Source organism: Cephus cinctus, unplaced genomic scaffold (genome assembly GCF_000341935.2).
Source record: "Cephus cinctus unplaced genomic scaffold, Ccin1 Ccin1_scaffold0080, whole genome shotgun sequence".
Taxonomy (NCBI): domain Eukaryota; kingdom Metazoa; phylum Arthropoda; class Insecta; order Hymenoptera; family Cephidae; genus Cephus; species Cephus cinctus.
The window spans coordinates 502,647-517,883 of NW_014332821.1; the positions used below are offsets into that span (position 1 = coordinate 502,647).

General features: G+C 33.4%; 3 protein-coding genes across 8 annotated transcripts in view; 1 reads left to right on the forward strand and 2 right to left on the reverse strand.

Annotated features, from left to right (window-relative positions):
- Positions 1-691: 691 nt before the first annotated feature.
- On the reverse strand, positions 692-4,555 carry LOC107271379 (cdc42 homolog). 3 transcript variants are annotated; one of them, XR_001538629.2, is made up of 6 exons: positions 4,417-4,555; positions 2,964-3,157; positions 2,606-2,715; positions 2,214-2,411; positions 1,918-2,064; positions 1,092-1,393 (listed from the first exon to the last, which is right to left on the reverse strand). XR_001538629.2 is itself a non-coding variant. In XM_015747328.2 (5 exons), exons 2-5 carry the CDS (start codon positions 3,139-3,141, stop codon positions 1,975-1,977), a joined length of 576 nt encoding a protein of 191 aa, XP_015602814.1. In that variant the 5' UTR covers positions 3,142-3,157; positions 4,378-4,473; the 3' UTR covers positions 692-1,974. The 3 variants fall into 3 exon arrangements, 2 of the variants coding, with proteins under 2 accessions (XP_015602814.1, XP_015602806.1); XM_015747328.2 differs by having other exon boundaries at positions 692-2,064; positions 4,378-4,473; XM_015747320.2 differs by having other exon boundaries at positions 1,092-2,064.
- Positions 4,556-5,327: 772 nt separating this feature from the next.
- LOC107271373 (sodium/potassium/calcium exchanger 3) lies at positions 5,328-10,802 on the reverse strand. Its single transcript, XM_015747312.2, has 9 exons — positions 10,661-10,802; positions 8,523-8,741; positions 7,591-7,778; positions 7,317-7,464; positions 7,135-7,236; positions 6,543-6,596; positions 6,234-6,440; positions 5,990-6,091; positions 5,328-5,780 (listed from the first exon to the last, which is right to left on the reverse strand). The coding sequence occupies exons 1-9, from the start codon at positions 10,800-10,802 to the stop codon at positions 5,446-5,448; spliced, it is 1,497 nt and encodes a 498-aa protein (XP_015602798.1). The 3' UTR covers positions 5,328-5,445.
- Positions 10,803-12,882: 2,080 nt separating this feature from the next.
- Positions 12,883-15,237, forward strand: part of LOC107271678 (sodium/potassium/calcium exchanger 3) — a 9,292-nt gene continuing 6,937 nt past the window's right edge. For all 4 annotated transcript variants that reach the window (XM_015747935.2, XM_015747951.2, XM_015747944.2 and 1 more), the window contains exon 1: positions 12,883-13,025. In XM_015747935.2, the coding sequence (XP_015603421.1) occupies positions 13,001-13,025 (25 nt within the window). In that variant the 5' untranslated portion in view covers positions 12,883-13,000. The remainder of the gene's footprint in view (positions 13,026-15,237) is intronic.

The following is a 15,237-nucleotide window of genomic DNA, read 5'->3' on the forward strand; positions in this document are numbered from 1 at the left end:
TTATAGCAACTTTTTGCTTTTCTCATTTACTTATGCTTTGGCAACTTTAACAAAAGCTGGCGCATTATAAATTACCGATTTCATTCAGCAAGTATACTTTGGTATTATAATTAGGCAATTCTTTAATTCGGTATGTGATTAGTAAATGTTCATTAATATTTTTAAAATACAATTTCGCTGGATACAAAAGTAACTAAAATTGTTGCGATGACAGATCCAAGCGTGGAGTATTATTTCCTAAAGTCAAAATATATTTTTTTAATAAATTCTTTTTATTTAACTAATTGCAATTATTAGGTACATCTGCAACTAGTATCGATTTAACTTTTTGTTACTAGTGCTGTACAATCTCTAGGTATCGACCCCTATTATTCTTGTATCGTGCTACAAATTTGTATAGCACTAGAGTTGTAGTATGGTTGTACTGTTAATTATTTCGAAAATTTTCGATAGACTATTGACCGGCTCTAACAAAAATTTTTCAAAACAAGTGACGCAACTGTTGTACAATTTCAGTGGATTATTCATATGTAATACGAATGGAAAACGAAGGCCCTGGATTTACCTGTTCTCGATGTACATGGAAATTTTTTTAAATAATTGAACGAGGAAAATGATCACACAAACGATTTAAAAAGGTGAAGCGGAAACGGTAGGTTGTACGGTACAGATATTAGTTAAGAGTGAGAAATCGGTTATGAAACATTTTATGTGAATTTTAATGTTAGTATAATATAATATTGTACTTTCCAAAGGTGCATCTATCGAGCACCATACAAATGACCGATAAAGGAAATCAAATTAAATTCGGTTTCTTCATATTCAGACAATACTTTGTCATACAGTTAATATAATATGTATATATTTATAAAGATGCAAACTTACGGGGAAAGAGAGTTTTCTTATTTTTGTTAGAGTCTATCGTTCAGGAATAATGCCCATATGTGCAGGGATTTACGTGGAGTTAAAAATCCACTTAAAGGATCACTCGATAAGTTTTCGCGCGTCTGTGTTTGGTCAATTTGCAATTGACGTGCCACTTGAATTTTGTGCGACGCGCGTGAAACAGGCTATTTATAATGGAAACGAAGTATGGAAAAATTTAATTTAATTTTATCAGAAAATAATAAAAAAGTAGTATTCATGTAAACCTCTCTCCTTTGTTCGTGACTTCTAAACAAGAAAAGTATACTTGATGATCTTTTAATTTTTAATTTATTAAAAAATTCACATTAGTAACTTATTATTAGAAATGCCTTAATTTTTTTTACTATATATTTGAGAGGCTGGCATCCCGATTACAACTCACAGGGGATTGCTCCAGTCCAGGATGGTCGATTCGTTTTGTTTATGCGATCGTAAAAAGTATTCATATTCAATACCGTAGTCCATCCTAAACAGAAATGTTCCGCATGAACTCTCAATTTAAATGACTTCCCTATAGCTCGTGCTCCCTAGTTGCCATACACCCTAAATGCTTGTCGCGCTCTTTTGAATTATACTGTTCGCAGTATATCTGGATTACCGAATTCAGATTAAGCTCAGCAATGTGATAAAGAGAAATTGGTAATACGTGTGACGTGAGGTAGATATGGCACAATGGTGTTGATAGAATGCACGCATAAGACTGTAGGAATAAAAATAAAAATAAAAATTTGAGCATGCACGTCTCACTTAAAATCTGCATAAAAATCACTTATTAAATTTGGATTTATTCGCGTGTCCGATATCGCGTCTTATATACATGCAACTGTAATAAGTTTCGGTACTGGCGTAGAAGCTTTTGTACGAGAGACAAATTCCGCAAGGTTTATTAGAATAAACTCTGTAACTGATTCGACTTTAGAATGTCTTCGTGGCTACTTTTTGGTCGCCTACATATGCATATTCTTATGTGTATTCAATAATGAAACTTACAAAGTAGGGCGCAACGAGCCAATTGTTTCAAGATAAGACGGAAAGACGCACAGCCCCCTACAAGATGACACACTTTCTTCTCCTTACAGGTTCTGGTGGTTCTAAAGCTGCCAGGATTGCTTCGTCGAAGACGTTCTTCAATCCTTTCTAAAAATGTAAATGTAAGATGCAAGATCAAATGATGATACTGCTGCAGGAGGCAAAAGATATGCAAGATAATGTACGATAGATTCAACAGATGATTATTACGTGGTAGAAGGAATGTTTTATAATATTAATATGGTTTGAGAAATTACCTGTGTCAGAGCGCTGCATTCGACATATTTAACAGCTTTAAGCTCCTTTGCAAGCTTTTCACCCTGTTCTGATGTGATTGGCTTTTGTTTGTTTTTCGCGAGCTTCTCAATGGTCGTCGCATCGTCTCGCAAATCGATTTGGGTGCCAACCAGTAAGAACGGTGTCTTTTGACAATGATGTGTTATCTCCGGCACCCACTGATAACACAGAAGAGATGTTCCTTACTAGATAGTTTTTGATTATTAAGTTCGATCGTTTTTTGCCGTAGAATAGTTATACGGTACTGTACGTTGATTCATGCTGACTTAACATTTTTTTAACATTCACAGAATATTTATAAGTTAGACAGTTTTGACAGTAAATGAAAGCAATGAACGTTACAATGTCTCACCTTTTCTTTAACGTTTTCAAAGGATGATGGTGATACGACAGAAAAACACACAAGGAATACGTCAGTTTGCGGGTAACTCAAAGGCCGCAGTCTGTCGTAGTCTTCCTGGCCTATAAAACATTTCACATTTAACAGCCTAATCATTACATAAAACAAGCATACTAGATACTACTGATAGTACAATATAGCATTTCATCTCAGGATAAAAAATGGATATAAAAACTGGAAAAAACAGTCATGGATAAAAGTGTTGTGGCTATTATCTATGCTCATCAATATGCGGTGAAAATATTTAGTACATTATGTATGGTTTAATCTAATTCATGCTCTTACGTTAATAATCAACACTTGTTCTTACCAGCTGTGTCAAACAATCCTAGAGTGTACGGTTCCCCACCAATCATGACTGTCACAGCATAATTGTCGAATACAGTAGGGACATACTCCGATGGAAACTTGTTGGTAGTGTATGATATTAGCAGGCATGTTTTACCCACAGCTCCATCACCTACCACAACACACTTTATTGTCTGCATTTCTGCGTTTTGCTATCTGTTAACATAATAAACATCACATGTGGTTAAAATTGATTCTAACAAAATCTCATTGGTCATTTAAGAAATTTGATCATTTGCATTGATCTACTATATAAGAATTGGTAAAACTGCTAAATACGACTTTTGAAGAACTCCATGTAAGGAAACACTAGCAATATACAGCCAACTTCAAGGAGTCGTATTTGGCAGTTTAGCCTATGAAAATATAGCACATTATGTTTATGTAAGGAGATAATGTACAGGATGTAATCAAAGAGCCTCAATCTATTTTCAATATATTTTTCTGCTATAATTGAATAACCATGCTATATGATCATTTAAGGAAGTTAACAATCTTACACGAAGAGTGATTCCAGAAAATATAAACATTCTTTTAATCTATAAGGCCATATGCATCTACTAAAGATTAATTATCATTTTCAATAATGAAATATATAACAATATAAGTTTCCTAACTGATTTAATGCAATAATCTTGTATCATATAAGAAATGTAAAGTAAAATCGTAGATTCCAATGATATCCATTATACCTGGATATATCTTTCAGGCTATTCTGATAATTAATAACCTAGCAAATCTTCGATAATGAAAGAATATTTATTTGTTGAATTTACTTAATTTTAAATTATTTTGCTACTGTTTTACAAAAACATTCTTAATCTATGCTATCTACAACAATTTCAAGCAAGTATTTAAACTTATGATGAACCACTATATAGTGAACAGTAAAGCCAAGTTTCCTTTAAAAAATGCAAATATAATAAAATCATAATGTACAATGAAACTTAAAAGACAGAACTGTCAACCATAAAAATTATCGTAGGTATTCTTAGAAGAGTATGACACGCGAGATGCCATCCTATTGAGTGACCGCGATTAAGGAAGTGGTACTAAAAGCACAAATGCCTCCAGTACTGTCATGCAAGACCGATTAACCGAATTCCAAAGACTAGATGATCACTTGGCAACGAAATAGCTGCATTCGAAAGCATATAAGTATGCAGTATGTGCCGTACATCGTGATTGTCCAATTACGACAATCTCCGGATCAGCAAGAACGCACATATGCACATTGAGGAATTGTTTTTAGAGGAGCCATTTTGCTCTGCACTACGAATTTTTCGTTTCATTTACTCAATCCCATAAAGATACGACTTGCGCGGTATACAAGAGATTAAATTCGTGCCGGTGATGCAGTTTGCGGACTGTCGTACCTTTGATAATAATATATAAAATTAAATTCAGCAACTCACAAGCAACTGGGCGTCGACAACACTTCACTGTCAGAAAATTCCAACTCTCGTAGAAAGACCACTCGATTCCATGTCGCTCAATAGGTCACAGTAGCGCCATCTAAATGACGTAAAATCATAAGGCTGGCTTTCAATGATATTTTCCGGTTATCGCTTAAGTCGGACTTCCCCTTTAGATAAAGATCGATATAGATCAGTAGTTTTCCTGTTGCTCCAGTTGAGACGGCAAAAAGCTACATTATTAGCCATTTAAAATATGTTCTGTTAGAGCCAAGAAATAATCAAGCTGTGTGTCGAGATAGGTCGATTCGACTTGAGTAAATGGAAAATCCCCATAAACGTGCTTCTCCGAAATTCAGCTTAGATCATTAAAAACTGCAGAATTACTACAATCATTCCAACAGAACTAATGAATAATCATGCAACACGTATGCAATGATTTAATTATTTTAATTATTTAAGAGTTATCCTACGATGAAAATAGAGCTGATATTCATTAGAATATATTTTCGTACTTAGCATTTGCCCTAATCTTGTACATACGTAGCTGTATCTAATTATTTACTTAAATCCTACGTGAATCATCTGAGGGAAACGTCGAACAAATCTTGTTTCTCCTAGGAATTCCTACTATACTTACAACTCTGTCGATAAAGCAGAAATCCAATCTACTTTATGTTTATCCTTATGTGTACATTTTCTTTTGTTTAATATTCTTTTTCAACTCACCAAACAATTATTGTTTTGTTGTTGGACAACTTCCTTACGGGTTGTTACAACCTTCTTGCGGCTAAAATGTCCCATGAACGTGAAACTGATCTCTCGACCTGCTACTCTATGTATGATTCCATATGTTTCTTACACAAATGCTTCATTGACATTGTGGGATGTTCGAACGAGGAAATAATGATTTATAAAAGAAATTCAATGTAATTTTATTACTATATAAGTCAATCGATAAGTATATATGTTTGTTCATATGAGAGTATCACGTATTGTTAGGAATACGTACTGAAGACTTAAGAAAAATTAATGAACGCAAGTTGGTATATTAACGACAAAGAAAGTATTGAGTTCAATGAGGGACGCCAAGATCAAAAAGACACCGTACATGATCAGACAGTAGACGCCGACCTTGCGGTCCAGTTTGAACTTGTTCACGATAAATGCCGTATACAAAAGTACCAATGTTGAGAATAAAGAGAGTGAACTGTACACGATACCCTCTGAGTTGATTTTTACATAATGTTGACCAGGTATTTTTGGCAAAAACGCCGATTTAACAAACCATGGCAGTCCGAGACAAAGCAACACGTCAAAAACGTTCGAACCAATTGAATTGCTGATGCCCATTGTCCCGTGTCCTGGAACCAAACGTACGTGGAATTCAAATGTTAAATCATTATCGAATCATCACACGCACTGTCACATTTTATCATTATGTCGTTGATTATAATTAAAAAAGGATTCGTATTTATGATAAGTCTTCAAATCAGAATCGAGTCTTGAATATACAGAAGTCGCAGTCCTGTAATAATATAATTTATATATTATATTAAATTAATGATTTTACCTTGATTGGTGACAATGACGCTGGACACAGCTTCAGGTACACTCATGCCTGCTGCGAGAAAAGTCAGACCCATCACAGAATCCGGAATCGAAAGAGTGTCGCCTGAAATTTTATAAAAATAATAAAAGGTCTTAAATCACTATGAAAATGTATGGGCTAATGATGATTGCATTTAATTTACAGTTTACCTATATAAATACATTTAAAAGTCGATTAAAGATTATGAAATATTTTCATAGCTTACCGATAATCGTAATGACCCATGATACTACGTAGGACATGGTTGCGATCCAAACGACGCACATAATAAAAGTCAGAGGAAACCAAGATTTAAGGGACGGTCTTCTGCAGTCTGGGACAGTGATAAGTAAAGCTAAATTAATAGGCCAAGTTAAAACCCACCACACTTTATCCCAGGTGCCACTGGGCCAATTTGTCAGATTCACAATTTCTGGTAAATAAAAATAAGAATTTCATCGATCACAATATATTCATCTAAGATAAAATCATTAAGAATTCAAACTTCTCATATATAAATATTTAAATAATTTACCTCCCTCGTCGTCACTGAACTCCAGTGCCTCTATACCTTTGTCTTCAACGTGATCTGGAACAATCGATGAAATTATTCGATAATATTAAATCAATAATTCTTTTTATCGATAATAAATATTTTTATTGACATTCAATTTTAGTTCAGCCTGCACCTATTGTCGTATTCGAATAACGTTCCTTCCATGTTATTATAACGAAACTTGGAAATCTAATGTTGTGTATCTATAAAATGCGTCTGATGCTGAGGAAAATGAAATTCACCGTTATATTCATCGCGTTAAAGGAACTGGAAAATAATTCAAAACGGAAACTGGGTTACCGGGCGCTCAGAATGACGCAGAGTAAAGTCGCAAAATCTTTACTTATTGTACGACTCCCGTACATTTGGGCAATCTGCCACGAATCATCTCAAGGTCTCCATTTCTTGTGTAGCAACGTTCCACAATCTAAGAAATATACCCGTGAGTTGCCCCAGTAAGAAACAAAGAGTAAACGCGTAAGTGAAAAACACAAACATAAAAAGTGAATTAAAAAAAAACTTAACAGATGTATATATATATAATATCAAATCAATAAATTCAATATCTTACTATTACATACGAGCGGAGTTTGTTCGCTCAAATTTGTATACTCCTTTCTTTTGAATTTCAATAAATTTATCCACCTCGTTATTCTCCGATTGAACACCATGGCTGTAAAATAATATATTTTTCCTTAGCAATAATTATACAGGAAAATTTCTTGGCTCTTTTAATTTCGAAATTACACTCACCCAGTATATATATAATATATGAGAAAACGAGAATTAATGCTTCATACCACTCGACACGACCATCTCGTAAAGTCACTATGAGTAATACTACGGTGATTCCGTAAGCAAGAGAGTCTCTGCTAACGGGCCACCGATCCAGATCTAATACCTGAAATTTAAAGGAAAACGTGACGCGCCATAAAACGTTCAAAACGAAAGATCCCTTACGAGCGAATAATGACAAATAGGAATATTAGTACCGAGATATCCCGCTAGGATATGAACTGTCAGTTACCTGTCTTGCGAATAATCCACAACAGGCGGGAACCGCAAGAATATTGAATACTGCAGAACCAACAATTGTACCAACTCCCAGATCTCCTTCAGTGATAAATGTTCCAACAACATTGATGAATAATTCCGGGCTGGAAGTAGCTGCCGCCATAAAAGTTGCTCCTGCTACGTCCTTCGTCATGCCGAGTCCTGCGTATTGATTATATCTCAGAACACCGATTTGATACTGATTAATACGGTTTATCTCGATGACATTGGAGATACTTAAAAAAAAATCTTTAGCAAAAATGATAATAGTACTCCTTCACTTATAGACTATAATAATGATCCTGTAAACTTGCCTCAAATTTTACTAAGAGGAAGAATACATGGCTTTTAAATTGATTAAAATTTAAAAAAAGTTTCACTTAATTTTTTCACTTTTTACGATCTTTTTCATTGTTAATTATGATACTCGTGTGTGACTTTCGTGTTATCACAAATGTCGAAAGGACGTCTTAATAAAGACGACTTCGAGTTGTCATTTGGTCTGAAGACGTCTTTAAATCGTCTCTAAGACAGACTTTCTACAGGTTTGCTAACAATTATTTATTCTTATCGATTCTTAAGGAAAACACGTATAGATTAATAACACCAGTTAGACTAAGCTGCCCACTGATTGATTAGAAATCTATGATATATCTATTATTTTTATAATCATAATAAATATATATATATCAAGCCAGTATCGTGCGAGTATTTTTAGGGACTTCCATATAATATTCCATAATAAATTTTCCGCGAATTCTACTGTATAATCAATACTGTAATAATCCGTATAGAGAGTTATGAAGAACAAATAGACAGGGTAACCTCAATGAATACTTTTCCCCTGAATAATCCTGTATACGTATAAAAACAAATATAGATCATGTTGAACAAAATTATACTCACTTTCACATATTTTCTTAATAGAAGGTACAAAGTAGTCGTCGCAAACAATGGCGAGTAACAGAAAGAGATACATAGCAATGAGAAAATGAATTGCTATGTAACCGGATTGTCTTTGTGCCCGTGTGAATCCATCGGATGGAAACTCGGTGACAGCAGGCGGAGTACAATTAATCTCGCCGTCAATAGCATTTTCTTCTACCCAAAGTAGTCTACGAGATCCTGAAATTATATAACGATAAATTTTGTATGATGATAATTAATTTCTTGCCAGTGATTACAGTATGCAGATGATATCTCGAAGAAACGACTTTTGTAGGTTATTTTAATTCTGTTATCTCAAAATAATTCAATATCTTGAAACGATGAAAGCACGTGAGTATGGGCGTATTGCAATTATGTGGTATAAGCTGACACGTGTGTCTTCATTGTTGCAGTGCGAACTTTGTGAAATACGTGACTATTTATTGCAGATTCCTCAGTACTTAACCTTATCATTACCAATAGAATGCAGTCATCTCAACGTATTAAATGTATAATGTTTATTATATTTTGTAATACTTTAATTAGTCATCACACTTGAATTGAGAACAGAGAAATTAATCAATTAATATATTCTAATGTTTCATTAATTGTTTGTATGTAATAGTACGATATATCGTGATATATCGTGACACGTCTTTGTACTAGTTATAAAAATGACATAACGTAGTAGGCAACGTGTTGGATTTAGATAATTCGTATATGGAGAAAATTAATTATTTTTATGTCCAATTTCTTACAAGCTGTGTAAAATTAACTAAAGTTTCTTTTTTTCCTCTTATCACGAGTGTCCGATAATTAGATACAGATACTAAAGATATTACATAATTTCTGTTAAATTACAAAAAATGGCGATCAATCATCACTTTATATAATCCAAATGATATAGTTATATGTTTAATGTGATATATGGATATTTTCTTTTTTTTGGCTGAATTCATTTATGCTATTGCGTTTAAGTAATTGTTACGTAAGTTATTATATTTAATCTAGCTGAGCCAGAAATACTATTCAATTTAAGAATTAATTAATTTTCTTGCGAATAATAAAAAAAAAGAGCAACAAAGAAAGAATTATTAAATTATCTATGTTTGATATACATATACATATATTTGGCTACCACGTAATACATATATCTTATATCTCAAATGAATAATTTTCATCAGACAGTAATAAAGTATCAGAGAGTACTACGAGATTCGAATATGCTATATACAGGGTGAATCACGAATCGTGATCAGCAGAGATTACTTTGTTATTAGCATGTCAACAACATAGGATGCGTAATAACGGCGTAGCTGTGATTCTCCTTGTGATACAAAGTTTTTTAATTTTCTTTCGAACCAGATGAAAAAAATGTCATGTCCTTACATGTGCCGAATTCGTCTTGAAATCCTCTAACAGACAGGCGTAAAAAAATTATATGTTCGGTTGCAAAAAATTCAAGGTAACCTTGAAAAAACATTAAAAAAAGAGTTGACCAGTAATTTTTCACTATCACGTTAAAGCTCTCTTGAAACCATGCAAAAGCTGATAAAAAGATTTTCGATCGGACTGCTAATAACAAAGTAATCTCAACTGATCACGATTCGTGATTCACCCTGTATAATAAAATTCTTTCTTTTTACAGGTGGAAAGTGTTTGATCAAAATCAACGTCAAATCAATGACAGAAGACTACACGTGATACAGTTCATTTGATTGAACTCTGAATTTAATATTATTATTTTTATATATTATCATAAGTATATTATTAGTACATTATGATACAAGGACAGAAAGTTGATGATTGCTGATGAGTGTAACGGCAAATGTCACACGAGTAGGAATCGCCAACCCGTACGCGTATCATATACTATTTTTTGCACGTATAATAAATTTAACAACTCATCGTTTTTTTTTTTCTCGAAACATATTCACCATTTTTCGTTCGATAACGTACGAGTATACTGCTATTAAAGACTAATCAACCACCTGAAGATGGCTCTATCAATTAGATTTTTATTAATTCCCACAGGCGAAACATCTTCAGATTGCTAAACAGTCCTTAATAACCGTGTACATGCATCTGGAAGAATATACAATTTATTGTATACTCACCTATATTCTCAAGCTTTGTCTTATCACCCGGATCTTTGGGAGAAAACAGTCCAGCGAAACTGACGCAGAGAAAATACATAGCGGGAATAACCAGTACCAGTAGAATTCTATAACCGATCATATGTCTGTGACGTCTTGCCATAATTAATTACTGAAAATTCCGATTTTTAATTTAAAAAAGATGGATTAATGCTCGATAATAGTTGACGAACAGTATCCGATGTTCAAACCGATACTGGCACGCAATACGTCGATACCATGAGTATAATTCATTCGACTATAGACGTTATCACGACGATAAGATTATTCGACTAAGTAAATTTCTTCTGTATTCTTGCAAGAAGCAGGATAATATTCCATTGAAAGTGAATGTTTCTTGCATCATCTTTTCCGTGACTTTTTACTTTTTCTATATCAATGTGAATTTCTTTTCTTCTTATGAGGCGATAGTGACGATATATCATACAAGTCGAAATGATTTACGAATGCTTATGCAATGGAATCTTGGGTTCGATTGAAATTTAAAGAAATATTGCATTTTTTAAAAATCATAATACTACTGAAAATTTAACTATTTATAATCTAGTTTTGATTCTTATTAAAAATTCTATTAATGCATAAAGGATTGAACTAACTTTTGACACTTTAAATATATTTTTGATATATCATATGAGACGCGAGGTACAGAAAATTGTTGTCTTGTAACGTTACAATTTAACACATAAAATAGATACTGATTATTATTGGAAAACTTATGGGAAGACGAGATGCAGAACGTCCGATAGAGGAGAAAGGGGCGATTTAGTACGTAACAAGAGACTGCGATGGGATAGGAAATAAAAATATGAAATTTTGAAAGAATTTTAGATTTAAAGGAGAAAGGATTGTATTGGAATAACGGCATATAAAGAAGCAGCAAATAGTCTAAAAGATATTAGAAAGTTTATCGAGTGCTACATTATTATTTTTATTTATTGGTATTGTGCGATATACTCATTTTTATTGATTTAATTTTATTAGTCATGTATCCAGGTAATCAAAGTCACTCGATTGATTAAAAATGTTTGTTTTCCTCAATGTCTTCGTGGAAAGCTTGTAAGATCAACTTTGTATGTGAAAGGTAAACTTTTTTATCTTATAATAAATATAACAATCGCCAAAGCGATAGGATGAAACAAAATTGCATTCGGATGTAGGTAATATTTGATAATATTGTATAATACAAGAAGTCACGAAATTCAAAATATTTAAGTCGTGTATATTTATCATATGTAAATACAATTATATTTTTGAGCCCGTACTACATTTCAAGATATACATACATAAAGTTAAGCAACATCATTAAAAGCCTTGTCAAAGTTCATTTCATAGTTAACGATAGCTACTAGAGTTTACATTTTGTATAATAATTAACGTGTATGAACGATATTTTGAGAAAACAATATTTTCTAAGGTTAACAAATATCAGTCTGTTTTATTTTAAATTTGTCACAAGAAATATAATGCGAGTAGTCATAGAATTGTAACTGAAAACTAATTTCCTACCGATTATACAAACATCATACTAGATATTACATTATTTTATTTCGATTAAGTTCAATTAATTATTTTTCATATAAAGTTCCCCTCTTAAACCAAAAAACTTTGTAATAACTGAAGTTGGCAATACCGTTGACTCACCATTAAAAAACGTTTAACCAATACGAAGTATTTGTATAATTTGAAAATATATAACAACATTATATAACATTGATTGCGAAAAATTCCAATAATTTTAATAGCACGGCTCAGTAAACTTTGCTTCCAAATCATAAAAAAATCATCGACATAAAAATAAATGCCAAATCAAATATCCCAATAAAAAAAAACCCAATACCACTATTTATAGAATATTGTCCAATATCAAAATATTCATCCCATTCGAATAGAATTAGCAGAGTTTATTCGAATTTTAATTGCACCAGCATAGCAGCCCTTTACTCCAGCAAGTTACGTTGCGACCAGGCCTCTCGACATATGTACTATATGTATATATTGACGTGTAGACATAATTAATTAAACGAATGATTTACACGATATAAACGTGGGATAAAAGGATGGAACAGAGAAAAGGGTGAAAGAATTCATGTAATTAATATTTGGTTATTATCAGTGTCGATGACTACCCAAAGTGCAATGATTTGGCGATTAGCGTTACGGTGCGGCGAGTTGTATACGTTTTGTCGTAGAATCGAAGAGACGCAACGAGCGCGAAGAGGGAGGGACACGGGATTCAACAAACGATGTCGGACTTCGGAGTAGTTGTTAATGTAGTATGTGTGTGACAACGGGATTGACAACATGGATACGTTTGACCTAGGAGGAGGTTGGTTTATCTGCATTTTTTTAATCTCTTCAAATATTATCCGTCACACAACTATTCGTTCGCTGTGCCAAACACAATTTTGATTCGCTGTTGAGTTTTTGTTAAAAAATTCTATCGCAATTACTGCAAAAGAGAGAGTCAATCGGATGCAAGAAAATCGAGGGTGTATACTAACGATTGTTTTTACCTTCGTGCAAGGCCTTCTGGGATGAAGCAAAGAATGGAAATGAAAAATGATAAATTTTGTTGTTTTATTCGCACGATAGAGCGCGAGGTGATGCGTTGCTTTTTGTCGGCATTCGATTATAGGAAATCGTTTGCAGGCAGACATGTTACGTTGAAGTTAGAGTGACACGGGAAAAAGTTTGAACGATGAGAACGTTACGGATTTGAAATTTCTTATTGATCGACGGACTTGGTTCGGCGTCATTGCTATGCAAAATGGGACATATTTTTACAGATTTTCCATAAGCAATTTACTATCTTTCTTTACAGAGCTTCCGATAGACTGCTGTTATGTGATTTCGATTTAGTTTTTATGTTTTACATTTATTCCTGCTCCTTATTCAAAATCTTTACTTTCATTGGAGAAATTTATGTCGACTCGTAGACACTGAACACTTTTGCTTACGAACCTTTTAATAATGCTCAAGTTCTATTAAATCGAGGTGTGTCAAATAATATATCTTCATTTAGATATACAAGTTGGACCTTTTTTTTTATTTTTACAATTTTCATTTTATATTAGTTATCTACTTATTTACGTTTCACGCGGTTTTTAACGTTTCTACTAATATTTTCAGGATTGGCATATTTAATTAACTCGTAAATTGCTTAGAATTATATTTTATTACCTTCAAGATATTTCATTTATATTTCAGAGACTTTCGGTATTTATTATTTAAATATATTATTATGCAGTCGTAAAATAAGGATGATTTTGACAAGAAAAAAAATATTTTTAAATTTATCCTATTGTCTTATATCGTTAAAACGCTGTTTCACATTACCGTCATTTCTTGACAATTTTCTTCATTTCACAGTCTTCGTATGTGCACTGTCATTGAGCATTGAAACATATATGCAAATAACAAAATATTTACAGACGTGTTACACCGTACTATAATCTACGGTTCGTAGTTTCGATGCGTTATAAAAGTGATGACCCATTGCCCGAACTTGCAAACGTATCCAAGCCAATAAATGACTATTTTAGTAACTCAATATTCATACCTTACGTCGAAATCAGATTAAGTATAAGAACCAAATCATCTCTTGTTCTGTATAATCGTCACTAGTTCAGACAAATGAGAATCCATCGTGTCCCAATGCGAATTAGATTCAGGTATAAACATTGAAATTTCATTAAACAACGAAAATTGTCCACGCAGAGTGTATCAAGGATGAGGAAGAGATATGAAAACACAAAGCAAGAATTTTCCCCATAGAACAACATAGATCTTGCTGAATACAGTATTCGGTGTAATAAAAGTCATGATAATAGTTTATACTCCGAGGACCAATCGGCAATCGGGTCTTTCTATTACGTGCGCGTATGTTTCTTTCGTGCCTCTGATCTTAACGAAGGAAATAAGGATCATTAATGTATTATCTGGCTCAGCTAAGAAAGGACCTAAGTAGGTCTATTAAGCTATGAGTTAAGTGCGATTAAGTATTAGTTAAGATTGGTAATTAACAATAAGGCATCAAGTAAAAGAGAAGGACTCACAGATATAACTATACGAGTAAAAATAGAGAAGTTGAAGTCCGTTGGTCGGTCTGTCAGTTGGTCGGCCGGTCGGTCGGTCGAGCGCCCGAGTTGTTGAGTCGTGTTATACCTAGTTTATACGGCGTACATTAGGCATGAATGGCATCTACTCTACTCGGTTGAATGAGAGCAATTTAACTTCTTTAGGTTGCTTAATCGGTAGGAAGTCACATCAGCCACATAGGTATAACCTACACCAGGCACCTATACACTTGCTTTACCTACCAACATGGACAGAGGGACACTCACTCGAAAAAGAAATTATACGTCTGCATTTTTACCATTTTCTTCTCTATTCGGTCTCCGTCTTCGCATTTCTCATAACGATTATACATTCCGCAATTTCCACGTTAAATTCGTATTTCTTTATCTTTAGAGATATTCTTTACGTTCGATCCTACTTGATTTATTTATCGTTTTCTCTCCTCCCTCTCCCCCCCCCCC